General features: G+C 35.8%; 1 protein-coding gene across 1 annotated transcript in view; it reads right to left on the reverse strand.

Moving 5' to 3' along the window:
• The window catches only part of TRPM7 (transient receptor potential cation channel subfamily M member 7), a gene marked incomplete at both ends in the record, with an annotated part of 49735 nt that overhangs the window by 16536 nt on the left and 19108 nt on the right, over positions 1-14091 (reverse strand). The window contains 16 exons of the mRNA XM_082005066.1: positions 712-840; positions 1522-1665; positions 1809-1964; positions 3157-3385; positions 3860-4140; positions 4764-4898; positions 5465-5605; positions 6149-6202; positions 6778-6912; positions 7841-7941; positions 8230-8302; positions 9196-9319; positions 10554-10728; positions 11562-11733; positions 12351-12475; positions 13018-13231. Coding sequence (XP_081861192.1) covers positions 712-840; positions 1522-1665; positions 1809-1964; positions 3157-3385; positions 3860-4140; positions 4764-4898; positions 5465-5605; positions 6149-6202; positions 6778-6912; positions 7841-7941; positions 8230-8302; positions 9196-9319; positions 10554-10728; positions 11562-11733; positions 12351-12475; positions 13018-13231 — 2388 coding nt within the window. The remainder of the gene's footprint in view (positions 1-711; positions 841-1521; positions 1666-1808; positions 1965-3156; positions 3386-3859; positions 4141-4763; positions 4899-5464; positions 5606-6148; positions 6203-6777; positions 6913-7840; positions 7942-8229; positions 8303-9195; positions 9320-10553; positions 10729-11561; positions 11734-12350; positions 12476-13017; positions 13232-14091) is intronic.

The raw sequence follows: 14091 nt of genomic DNA on the forward strand, positions 1-14091 counted from the left end.
AGTTTCCTTCTGTCTAAACAATTTATGACAGAATTTTGCTTTTGGAGTTTTTTTGGTAATTTTTTTTTTTTTTCTTTTGAGGCAGTTACTGTTACAAAAATGAGCCCAACTTTCTGCCCCTCCAGTTGGGCCTGAGATACCAGGTTAATGAACTAATTTCCTCTCTTTCATTTAAAAATTCTTATAAAACTTCTCAAAAGTCTCTCGCTGACCAGCAACATTGTTAGGTTACGATAGCTATCCTGTCTCGATAAAGCTTTTTGTGTTTCGTCATCTCAGACATTGCATCGTGGTAGAGTTTGACTACCACTAATAAATAAATACTTATTTCACTCCTCAGAAAAGTAAGGTTATTTCATTACAACATGTAGACAGTGAATTACAGATTTAACAACAACAACAAAAAATCGGGGGTGGGGGTGTTAAAAAAACCCACAAAACAGACCAGGATGTCATTGTCAGTTCCTCCTTTTAACAGACCTCCACCTCTTCCCCATTGGAAACAGAAGAAAAGCAAGCTAAGCCCAAGCAGTAAGTCGAGAAACAGTGATATTGAAACTAGCAGCCTATACCAAAGTTTAAGATAAAGGTATTACCATCATGTACTCTGCTGCCTGAAGATTCTTAGGCTCTCTTGTTTACAAACACAGTTTAAAGCATACTCTTTTAACTAATAAAGAAAACTAAAATCACAGATTGTTACAGGTGTACCTCACGAATTTTCTCAATCGCTGATGTGAAAATGTAGGCAATAACAATCCACTCTTGAACGGACGGTAATTCCTCCATTTTTACAAGAACCACAAATGTGTAGAGCATGAGGAATCCTAAGTATGCCAACTAAAAAAAAAAGCAATGAAAATTATACCTATAATTACTGAAAGGTTTTTTATAGATAAGCACAGAATCTTTTGATGTGGTATACAATAAAAGCTTCAAGTAGGATTACAGCACTATATTTACCCCTCTAAGCAGACAAGTTATTATTTATAAGGGGATACAAACATTTTCTTCTTAGAAGAGAAAAAATAGCTGTAATAAGCTATTTATTGTTAGCAAATCTTTGTTCTTATTACAGCTATTTTTCCTTTAATATAAATTTTAGTTTCTAGTACAGTAATTTAAACAAAGCTGTGTATGAACATTTTAGCCTAATAAATTATTACAGAATTCCTGCTAGCAACTGAAGAAATTAATTACTCAGGCCAAATAAAAATGTTCATGCTAATTACTCTTTAGTTTAAAAAACAAAACAAAACAAAACACAACGTATTTCTCAAAGTCAACATCATGAACTTAAAAAAACACACCCAAACCATGGAGCACTGCATGTGCATATGCAGTTTTTCAAAATTGAGTACTTCTCATTTCCAGCTTAGCACTGTAAGGGGTTTTTTGTTTGTTTGTTTTAAAAAGTGCTCAAACTTTGATTCAGGTGACAAAGCTACGTGTTGGGAAAATAACCCAAAAATTGGCACTAGATTTCAAAATAAAATACACGTTACACACAAGAAAACTCACCGTATTAAACCAAAACTTCACAATTGGTGCATGATAAAATGCATAAAATTTCTGTGTAATTGGAAGTCTTTTAGGTTTTGCTGGAGTCTCCATATCATGCTTGTCTAAAGTACTGTCCAAGATTCTTACTTCTTTAAACACCTCCTAAAATGAATGGACAGTTAACTTCACATACAGAAATACATGCTTTTGGACACTCATTTTAACTCTTGCTTTGATTTAAAAATGTAATTATTTATTTTAAGTTAGAAATATTGTTCTTAGTATCTCCCCCTGCCCCACATTACCATAGGTATTTCATCTGCTGCATTCTGGAAGTTGTTTTCACTGTCATCCATTGCCATTTGATGTGCATCTTGAGATTGAGGAATGTGTGACATTTCTGCCTTGGTCTTATATTCCAACAGCAGGATAGCAGGAGGGAGCAAAATACTCAGTATCACCTGGAAAAGACGAAGACCAAGTGCAAATAGTTCACAGCTACATTGAAGTATCTGGATACACCAACACACAAAATCTTCTCCAAAAATACATTATCCAAATTTCACTTGCTTGTTATTGGGGGGGGGGGGGGGGGAAGGAGCAGAAAATAATTAGTTGTTATTACTTATATACACATTTAAGAGGCTAAGATTGCATATGTACAGTGTTCATTGACCTGAAGATATAGGAAAGGGGAAGAATCAACAAATCCCAAAACTAAAAGCCACTAGGAAGAATATACTCCAAGCCTGAATATCCAGAGATGTTCTGTTTACACTCTGTTCTTTAATCCACTCCCAGAAACTCTGGAACTGTGTACTGTCAAGGTGGGTTTAAATAGCACATAAAAATGGAGGGGGGTGGGGGCGGTGGGGGGAAGTGTTTTGTTTGGTTTTCAGTTTTTCTTCAACTTATGGTAGAAAAATGAGCTAAGGTTGTGGATGAAGAGAATAAGTGAAAGCTATTTATTGTCATTAGCCTGTTATAAAGCAGGTGGTTAATCAGTTATGAAAGAGGATTTTAGTAGGTCACAAGTTAAATGATGCTTGTAGATATTTTCTATTTCATTGCATTCCTAGTAACAATTAAGTTTTGGTACATCATCTCAAAGAACTATGGAGCTCTCATTTTAGTTCAATTATCTATATCACAAAGGGCACCACTGGAAAACCTACCCCTGATTTGCCTACTCTTGTTTCATTCTGTGCCCTGCTTTTGCTCAGTTTCATCCTCCAAAATAGGATATACACAAAGCTTTTCTACATCAAGTCTTATGTGCTGCTTGTAAAAAGCCAAAATGCATGAAACTATATTCTTACAGCAGGTTTCCTGTCTGTTAACATTTTTTTACCACTATGTTTTTAGTAGTGGATTAGTATTCACATGATCTCTTTAAGCCTCTGATTAAAGGCTACTTGCCTGGTTTTTGCCTTCTATATTTCCGTACCTTATTTGAAAAGATAATAGAGTGTCAAAAGAGTTAACAATAAATACTTACAGTTTTGATTACGTTACAGGAGACTTTTGCAGGATTTATTAACATAAGCTATAGTTGTGAAAGCTTTAAACTAATAGCATTTAAAGACACGCCTTCCTTACATTTAAACATTCTTTTGATCCTTTTCACACCCAAAAAACTGCAACAATGCTTACTTTGTACCATGAATTCTTCCTCATGTTCAGCCTTCCCATCCACATATCTGATAACAACATTTGCGTACAAGTATGTGCTACAAACGGACGAAGCCTTGATGACACTGCTAACTTCAGACAAGTTGAGTTGCTCCAATTTTTAAGCTCATAGGTTAGTAATTTCATTGCCATAGTTTCATCTTGTCGGAAGGACTGTTCTAACAGTTCAACTGCCAGTTGACCAAACTCGCTAGAATGAAGAAAAACCAACAAAAAAAACCAAAACAAAATTTAGTATCTATGGAAATGAACTTGAGTGTAGGTCGAATTTTCTTGTACAATCAAATTCCCAGTAGCGCAACTCAAATGGACTATTACCTGTCCCTTCTATACAGATACACTGTACAGTAATTTGTAACTACAACATGTTAATCTATGACTTTTAATAAAAACTTATGCAGGCCACAAACAGCTGTTAAAACATGCAAGAAAATTACATGGAAGTAAGTTGTAGTTCAGTGTCATAGATTATGACTTGTAACAGCTCTCAAGAGAGAGCAATAGCTAATCTAAAACTTCCACAAGAGTGCCACTTAATACTTTTTGCAAAAAGGAACTGTCTTCAAGTGTGCTAATAGAAAAGTCTGGCGTTTGTTCCTGTATAGCCCACTACTTTTACTGTGAATTTCAAGAAAAGATGTTTAATGATATAAGTGTAATTTACTTGGAATACTGTTTCAGTTCTTCTGAAGTATCATCAACAAGGTCACTTTGTTTTGCTTCATATGCCATTGAACGATACACTTTGCAAGCAACTAAGGCTTTCGCCATGGACTCCTCCCCATGCTGCCAGAAGAAGAGGGCCATCTTCTGCCTCTTCATTAACACCGCCCAAAGTAACAGCTCGTTGAGAGGATAAGCAAAACGTCTTGTTTCAGGATCATCTATGTCTACTATTTCATCTTTGGTTCTTTTCTTTTTTCCCTCTTCTGCACCAGTGTCAATCTTTAAAATAAAATCAGAAAGTTACATTTTACATCTCTGAACTTGGTCATTACGTAACTTGAAATAAAATGCTGAGTGATCCAATATTATAATTATATATAATTATAAAAAGAATAATGCATTTCTGAAGACTTGAAAAGCAGCTGGAACTTTCGTTCAAAAACTTCAGTTGAATCCAACTCATTTTAATAACTGGGAGACCAAATTACTTTGATTTATAGATCAAAAGAAAAGCAGTAACTAATGTACCTATATACAAACAAGGAAACTCATGGTGACTGGTTATAGTAACAGGAGCAAATCTTGCTCCGTCTACAAAGACATGTGAGTGCCCCCCACTGCTAGAACTGGCCCAAAGATAAGCTTTCTGCTCCCTAACATAAGGGATAAGCTTATCCAGAAGACTACTACACAGAAGACAAAGACTCTTTACAGAACCCTGTAAGCATGATAGCCAGTTTATAAACAAGTACTAAAGCAAGGCTGAAATTCCAGCTTTACCAAAGTCAGTAAAACTGCTGCTACTCACACTTCAGTGCGAGTAGCACACTTGGATTTCAACCAGGTTCTCCACTCTTAACTACCTAAAATAACCACCCCATGTTCTCCTCACACATCTGTACCTTTGGTTTGTACGGCTGCGCTGTTTTGATGAAGTGATTATGGCGCATTTTTTCTTTCTTGTCTGCCCTATTACCAAAAGACTCATGGCTTTTACACATCTGAGGAGTGGTATTTGAAGGGTTCCGCCCAGATCGCTGTAACAAGAAGAGGAGGAAGGGGTTTGGTTTGATTTCTTTACTCTTACCCTACTAGGCATTATAAAATCATCTGTTTCTAGCTAGATACTGAGTTGAGCACTCAAACAGCTACTTTGCTACTGAAACAGTGATGCACTTATGTAATAGCAACAACCAGAATTTTCACTGGATATTTAACATTTTTTTTATTATTATTATTTTTATTTTTCTTTTTTAGGAAGTCACAAAGTAGGTAGTTACACCTGTTGCTTTACAAGAAGCTCAGATATCTGCAACCCAAGCCCTGGTGAATCTGTATGTTTAGTGCCCATTCCTCCCCTATGAGTAGGTAAAGAGGGAATAACATAGAAGGAATTTAGATGTGCTAGAATATAGAGCAGGAGAACAAAACCTTTTGTTTGTCCTCAATCCCAAACCAGCTACCAACTGCCCTCATAGGTCCTACTATTGCCTTTAAAAGAACCAGTCCATTGACAAGAAGAACAAAACAATATAGATCATGTAGAGTTTTTTTAATTGAGAACATATGAATCAGCATGTCGTATTACCCAGCTGCCACATACCCGATTGTTCCCACTGAGACTATTGTATATAGCTCTAAAGCGTTTTCTCGTATAGGTGCATCTATAGGTTCCTCCCATCAGATATTCAATAACCAGCCCCACATCAATCAGGTTGATTTTATATCCCGGAGGAAGATTTCCCTAGGAATACAAAAGGTATTTTTAGTTTTTCAAATTATAATCTTAAATTTGCTTAGTATTTCTACATGTCACATCACAGCTCTAAACAGAAACAAATTAAACCTTGCATGATTTTAAAAAAAAAAGCTACATGGTTATTTATTAATCAGTTTTAAAAAAGACAAGGTTATAGTTTCTTTTCTGGATGATTCCCCGTAGCAGGGTAAATCATTCTGTTGGGGGTGGTGTGGTCTGGTTTTTGTCTATTGTTTTAACAGCCAAAATTACTCCTAGGTGGGAGTATCAACTTTCAAATCCCCCCCCAAAGCAAAACAGTCACAAATAAGATGAAAAAGACAAGACTCAAAGGGTTTAACATTTGTCTGGCAGGAGGACACTAAGCATACAACAGCAAGTACTGGAAACAGAATGACTGCAGAGGTAGCTTATTATTTACAGTAAAACCTCATTATTAAACCTAAGATTAAATTGACAGTCAAACATAAGAAATAATAAAAAACCCTAACATTGCTAGTTTGACAGATTTTTACATTTACAGCATACCTGTTTGACATCCCGAACAAGATGAAAGAGTGTTGGGTTAGTTGGGCCTTGTTTCTTTATAAAAAAAGAGAGTGGGAAAAATTTGGAATGAGAAATTAAGAGTGCAATGACAACATGAGAAGATTACAGTAGTAGCCAAATATTTTTGCATGTTGGCTCAAAAAAAAAAAATCCTTAGTTTTTAAACAAACAGTAGCCATCAAGTAGATACAAATATTTCAAACTACTGTATTAGCTATAGACCATTTCCTTTTTTGTTTCATTTTATTTGTTTTAGTTTGGGACATAATTAATACACCCATAGTCTGCCCAAAAACAATCCACACAGAAAGCAAACAGCAGCATTATGAGTTTTTTATATTATTAAAATATAGTATTAGAGACAAGTTTTAACAAACTACTTTAAAACTCTTAAATCACCACTTACATCAATAAAATTTCTCTAAGTAATATTTATAACTATGCAGGTTTACAAAATAAACTATTTTTTACAACTATTTTCTCATCTCTAACCTCATGCCACAGAGCCTTCCCTATTGACATACCATGGACTTCAGAATGGTGGACATGACCCAGTACACAACACGCTGAGCAACTAAAAAGTAGTTCAAAAGCAATCATTCACTTACTGTGTTATAAAGTTCTTCCAGCCTGGGAATTGTAAGGAATTTGTGCATGCTTACTCCATTTTCAATCAGAAGTTTCACAAATGCAACTCTATCCATCACAAGCGCATCTAACATAGCCTGTTCCAGAGAGCCAACCTACAACAAATAAGGAACAAGGTAAAGCCTTGAGAGAACCATTAAAACTGAGCATCACAAAAGTAAGTGTACTTAGATTACTTATCATCCTCATTCATTTACAGGGCTGGGGAAACCTTGTATATCTACAAATAGAAAGATGTCACCCTTCATTCAGAAAATCCCCTGAACTTCACACAATTACAGGATGAAAGAATATTCTGAAGACTTAATCAGCAAGTCTTACGCTCTTCCATAGGTATCTCCTATTGACACAGTACGTGACACCAAGTAGACATTTGGTTTAACATAGTTAAGCTGTTCTCATAGATTGACACTGGATGAAACACAAAGACATAAAACATTTAAAGTACAATTTGTTTCAAAGACAAATGCCCAGAACCATCGTTGCTATCAACAAGCCTTACAGTATGTACTTTTGACTGCACACTTAAGTAAGATTGTGTTTTATTTTTACAGTAATACGGGAAAAAGGTGAGATCCACAATGTAGATCCATTCAAGCTAATTTGCAGACTACAAGGAACAGACATTTTGTCCTCCTCCTCAAAAGACACTGCAGTGCTGCTGACAGTAGTTAATATATACGTTTCACTAGATGCTTCTTAAGAACTTCCTATGACCATGCAACTGTAAGGAAGAAAGAGCATCTAACTAACATGAATTCAGCTTCCAGCGCTTGCAATGTCTTTTCTCCTCTAGTTATTAAGAGCACTTAGCACATTTCTAAAATTTTTGGACAATTTTCAACTATACAACAACAGCTCTAACACTATGCAGTATGCAAAAATTACTGTCCTCAAAATAAATGTGTCAGTAGTCAGTATTCTACAGTCTCTCTCTACAAAAGTCAAAAGATTCATTCTTTACAGTAAATTGAGTTTCTCTCTTAGAAAATATCATTCTGCTTAATCCGGACCATTACATACCAGCCATTGTTGCCCATAAACAAAAACATGATTTTTGGCTATGTCAACTCTATCCCACGCAAGCGTAAGAACAAGCTGGTCAAATGCAGATGCATTCGTGCCTTAAGAAGCAAAAACAATGAAAACAATTTAAAATTAATTAAAATAGGTAATAAACATTCTTTCTTCCTAAAAAGGCCAAATCAAGCAACCCACCACAAAGTTATACAGTATATTTCATCATTTAGGACACATTAAAGTTATTATACAATGAGAAAACACAGTAAGTAATTATTTGCTTAAAAACTAAAGATTCCTACAGATTACAGTATTTGATAAATAATGCATTATATAAACACTAAACAACAGTAGCTGGGGATTCTAAATGCTCTGAAAATTAAAAATCTCACCTTTTAACAACGCTGTAAGTATTGCAACATCAATGTCCTGATGTTCGTCTGACCCAATATGAAAAACTGTAATCTGTCCAAAATGGTAGATTAGGGAAAACATATTTTATTTTCAGGCAAAGGTGATTAGCTCCAGTCTTTTTGGTCAAGAATTGAAATATGTTAAAAAGACATCTTCAATGCAATTTAAGCCTACGCTCAATTTAACACACCTTTAGTGTGCACTCTGTATTGTTTACCTAACTGTGTGCCACACAACCCAATCCTTTATGAGACAAAAGCATAGCAGAAACCCTTTTCCACTCTTCAATCAATCTCAACTTCTTTTCCCACTATGATTCCAATTCTCTATTGTCTGTAAACACCACACAGTATTGTTTACTCCTCCAGTTCATTCCAGATTATGAGAGTAACCTACCAAACATGCCTAGCTGAATATGACAATTTTAAACCTTTGAACAGCACAATATGGTGTCCAAACGAGACACCAGTACCTGAACTCTGGCCACATATAAAGCTCTATAAAGTGCTTTTGCTTTAAGCATGCAGTGATAGTAGATCTTTGTTAGTACAGTCATAATTAAAAGACCAAAAAAAAAAACCAAAGCAAAAAAAGTCCCAAGGCTTTCAAAAAACATGAAAGCAAGAACAGAGGACAGCAACCCAAATACAAAATACATACACACTACGAACAAACCAGAATCCTGTCCTTTGAAAACAAATAGGTTTGGAAACAGTGACAAACTCAAATCACCAGAAATAATCACAAGAATTAAGTCTCTCTTGGCCGTGAGATAAAGTATACACAAAAATTGTATTTGACTATCTTCTATAACTGGAAGATCCTCTATGCCCAGATAAGATTTCTGAATGACTCTTGATCATATACAACATTGAGATACAATTTAGTATCATACCCACATATGCATGCACCTTGCATAAAGAATTATAGCAATATCTACTTACAAGTTCTTTTTTTTTCATGCATTCCAGCAGCGTCTGAAACAAATGAACCGCTTCACTTTGACCAAAGTTAAATGTCTTTTTGATGGTTGAAATGATTTCAGGCTCAGCACCCTCAGGAACATTCCTAAGATTGAAAGAAACAAACAAAAAGGAATATACATTGTTCAACATGAAATACATGAACAGTAAGTACGACACATTTAATTAGTTTCAACATGTCCATTCAAAGTCCTGCTATCTATAAGCTTATTACTGTTTCAGTGGCAAATTCCTGGGTAACCTTTAGAAAGTAGTATAGGTTGCTTAATCTACAACTTTCTATTACTGCCTCCTAAAAGTAACTCAGCTTCTCTCCTTTTCCTTCCCATACCCAGTTCTGAGATACTCTCAGCTAAAAGATTTTGACACAAAATACTAAGTACTCACCCCTCTGAATAAGATCTGCTTCTGATCTTACTATGGACAAAGCTATTTGGTTTGCTGATACGCTAGACCCCAGCCTCCGAGGCAGTCCTGCACAAGGACCCAGTATGTTGAAGGATTTACGGAAGTCTGACAACTAACTAGAAATCAGTAAGTATTGTGGAACCCCAGCACACCCCTTTTATTTGAAACTACATTAAAACAGACAAGTCTTTCCTACACTAAAGTGTGCAAAAAGTTCATTTTTAAGACTACTCAGAAGAAACACTATAGAAACTCCTTCTGATCCCTTTTCAGAAAAGTTACTACTATGCAACAGCTAACTGCATGAAAATACTTCCATTCAATGTAGTGAAGCGATATTTTCAAGCAGTTTGGTAACATACTATTTTCTGTGTCATTCTCACATCTCTGGAAAGTCTGGTCAGCTCTGATTTCTGTTGACCAAAACTCTGTTGTGCACACTTAAGAACAGTCACATTTACCATCTAAGTTGCTGTGGCTTAGTTAAAATTTGAAGTTGAGGCAGACAGAGCATTTAAACTGAGAGTTGGGTCCTCTAGTTACAATAGTGTAACAAAACTAACTCACATAACTGAAGTTACAACTTAAGTATTTCTCTTAATTTTGGATATAGGTGTGTATACTTTCCTTATCCTTTTTCTAAGTATTGCTAAAGCAGGCATATGCTACAGAATTTGGTGCAACTGGTACAAGGTACGTGGAAGGAACCTAAAACTAGGTAAGAAATCTTGGTCTGTAGCCAGAGCTACTTACTGCGGCCAACCTGGAAAGCTGCATCACAGGCAAGATTACACTCTCTGCTTTTAGCCTATGTCTTTCCACAGAAAAAATCTTGCACAAATTCATTAAGGAATAGTCTCAAAAGCCATCTATGTACAACGGACAGTTTGGCCAGCAGTGTTAGGACTTACCCTCCCTCCTCTGTTTGCTTATGAACATATGCCAGTATGTCTGCAGCTCTACCAGTTCCTTCACATACTACCACCGGCACAGGAGGACTTTCTTGAAGGAAGTCTAGAACTGTGAGTATGACGTTGGGGCCACCTTCAAATACAAGTGCCACAACAGGCACACCTTGGCCAATTCCTATAAAGTCGCAAATAAATAATGGAAAACAGACAATGTTTTAAGTGTATAGGGAATGTTAACATTGATTTTACATATTTAATAAACCAAGTATGTCCCTTCTATTGAATAAAAATTAAAATGCTGCCTGCCAGACATTTTAACTGTTGCTAATGCAGTTTCAAGCACTGTTTATACTTTGGGTTGGGGGAAAGCACAGCAAAGAAGCTGATAAACACAATGGAATACAATCTACAAAATAGAAGATTATTCATAGAAATATTCCTGAACTAATGCAGAAAAGTGCACATTTTTGTCTTTAAGGAACTCCCTTTCTACCTCACCCCCAAATAGTTTTTAAAGATGACATGTATACAGTTTGAAAATAGTTACATGGAAAAGCATTGTTACATTGCAAAAGCATTCCTAGATAATACACGTGTTGCTCCGTAATTGGGAAAACACCAAAAGTAGTTATGGCTTTGCACAAACACAGATGATGTTTTACAAACTCAAGTTGCCCTACTGTGAAACTGCAAGTGATCAGTGTCAAAAACATGAATCAATCAGACCAGTAACGGCTGACAACATACTAATAACTCAAGTGACATACACTTGCTTTATCAAATTGACAACTTTACTCAAAAGAACCCTCCCCTCTGGTCAGAGAAATCCTAAACCTACCAGCAATACCTAGGGTCCAAAGCAGCAGTTTAAGTTTGCAAAATAATCAATCAAGCATTTGAAACATAAAAGACTAATTTTTCTGTTTTCTCATTTGGATGTTTGGTGGAAGCATCTTTTTTCATTGAAGCAGAGTTAACACTCAGCCCTCAGACATCAGAATTACTTACTTGCATGGATCCGTTGCAAATTAATAGTTTTTTCCAGTTCTCTCCGCAACTTAACTTCTGCTCCATACTTTCCAACTGTTCCATCATCCACCAGAATGAAATGGGAATGGAGGTTATTTAGGACATTTAGTTTACTTAATGGGTTTAACAAGGTTTGATATGGAGCAACCACCTAAGTATAAGCACACAACAACATCTTTTACTTATAAAGATTCAAATTTGCCACTGTGAAACTTAAGTTTTTGTCTAGACACCAGAATTGGTGGCTCAACAAGAAGCACCGACACATACAAGCATGCCTTCGGTCAGGATACACCAACAGCTGTAGCTCTTAATTTTGTGTAGGAAAGCAGGTAACTATATCACAAAAGAATTCTGTTCTGAAGGATAACAGACAAAAAGATCCTTTGAAAAGGGGTCTTTGGGGAAAACTTGTGACTGCTCTGGCAAACAGGAGCACTGAAGATTCCACATGAAAATTTTTCTACTTATTGTTCTCTGTAAATGTGAATTCTCTGTAATACTTTAGTACTTTTATTATTCGATTCAGTAGTATCAGCAGGGGGTGGGAAAAGGATTAAGAACTTGAGAACAAGCTCCTCCTCTAGCACATTTGCATTTTGCAACTTGTTTACACTAATGATCTTGCATAAGTCACAGATGTCAACGTATCTTCATAGCAAAGCAAGTATTCCAATGATGCAAAGCAAATGAAAAAACACGCTTGAACAGATTTGTCAAAAAATAAGTCAGGTAAATCATTATTTCAATTAGGTAATTTATCCTTACATCTCTTCCAACAAGGTCGTTTCTGTTTTCAATCACTCCCCACGGAGCAATCCCAATAGTGCAAATCTTCCGAGATGATCTGGAAGCATGTTCTCTTAGAGCATCACCAACATGTTTTGCAACACCTGTTGGTGCACAAAGATTTCAATGTATTGAATGCTGCATCTTATTAAGAAGCACAACTGTTTTATTAGTTAACTGGGTCTTTAAGGATCTGGGAACTTATTTGACACAATACCGAAGAAAAAGCACCATACTGCATCTACTAGAAGGGAACAAAGCACTATGTATCAGTAATTCAACAAAATAAATATTAGCCTAGTAAGAACTAAAGAATTTCCAGTACGTTACTTTCATCACATTAAATTTTTCCTCTTGCGGTTTCAAAAACAAAACACACAAAAAAACGAACAAAAAAACCCCCAAAACCAAACCAACCAAACAGAAAAACCCAAAAACCCAACCCCACCTTTGTGTTGTTTCTCTTTGCAGAACAAAAAAGCAGCATACTTCCAACTACAGGTTCGAAATGTATTATTTTAATTTCACTTGACCAAACTCACTCAAATTTACTTTGCTTTAAGATGAAGCTACACATACATTAAATCTTTTGCCTCTTATAAACCACAATCCAGTTAACTGTGCACATTCATTGGTACTTCTTTACCTGTGTTCACTCCTCCAGTTATAATCCAGGCTCCTGTTGTTACTGCAGCTTTAATAAGACCTTTGCCAAGCAACTGTTTGATGCGTGGGTGAAGTTCAAATTTCTGCATGCCCCCATGTACAGATATAACAAGCTTCGGCAACTCCATCTGCCATTCTTTAAGCATAAGTTGCAGAATAGCTTCAGGCTTAGTGTCATATGACAATCGCACATACTGCAGGCACAAGAAGAGAGTTAAAACGTTCTTAAAAGAAATCACCGCAGTATCAATGAGTAAAAAGAACAACCAGGAGGTATTTCAAGGTATATTATCCTATTCCTGGCTATAGAAAATGTAATTCACTTTCTCAAAACACTGCAGATGCAATAAACGAACAAGCTTACTTCATGTCCTCCAGAATTAAGGACAAGACATTTAACAGTTTTGAAAGCAAGTTTTGGAAAGGGAACAGCTATAGAAAGATTATGTTATTCCATCCTACTGGCACAGTGACCTAGAAAAAACAGTCTTTATGAAAGCATTGGATGATCTCTAAATTAGATGAAATTCAGAAATATTAAAAAAGTTCTGCCATCTACTGGAGACAGGCTTGCACATCTCTTGTGAAAAGTTTTACAGAAAGAGTTGCTTTGCTCTTCCTTCCCTATTCCTGGAGGGAAGGAAAGCTATATTCTTTAATAGAATACTTCAAAACTAACAGCTTTTTATCTTGTTTTTTAACAGCATAAGATTAAGTAGATGGTCGATCAGTTAGAAATACTGCTGTATCTTTAAAAAGAGCTATTCAACTAAGGAGAGGACATTATACAGAAATTAAGCCCTACTTGAATCAAATTATGACTAAAGAAAAAAAAAAAAATCACTATTCCAATGAACTGGTTTTAGCAACCTCACTAGCACTCTGCAGAAGCAAGCACAAAAATGAGTATAGGCAGCTTGCTATTTCTGTACTCCTAGAAAAGGATTCGCAGCAATTTTAGGCTATACTAAGTATACAAAGGAACACATACACTGCTATTACGAACATGAAAGAATTCCTTTAAGAGCCCATCTCTCCAGAGAAATATCTAACC

Source organism: Phaethon aethereus, assembly GCF_964289735.1.
Source record: "Phaethon aethereus genome assembly, chromosome: 12".
NCBI lineage: Eukaryota > Metazoa > Chordata > Aves > Phaethontiformes > Phaethontidae > Phaethon > Phaethon aethereus.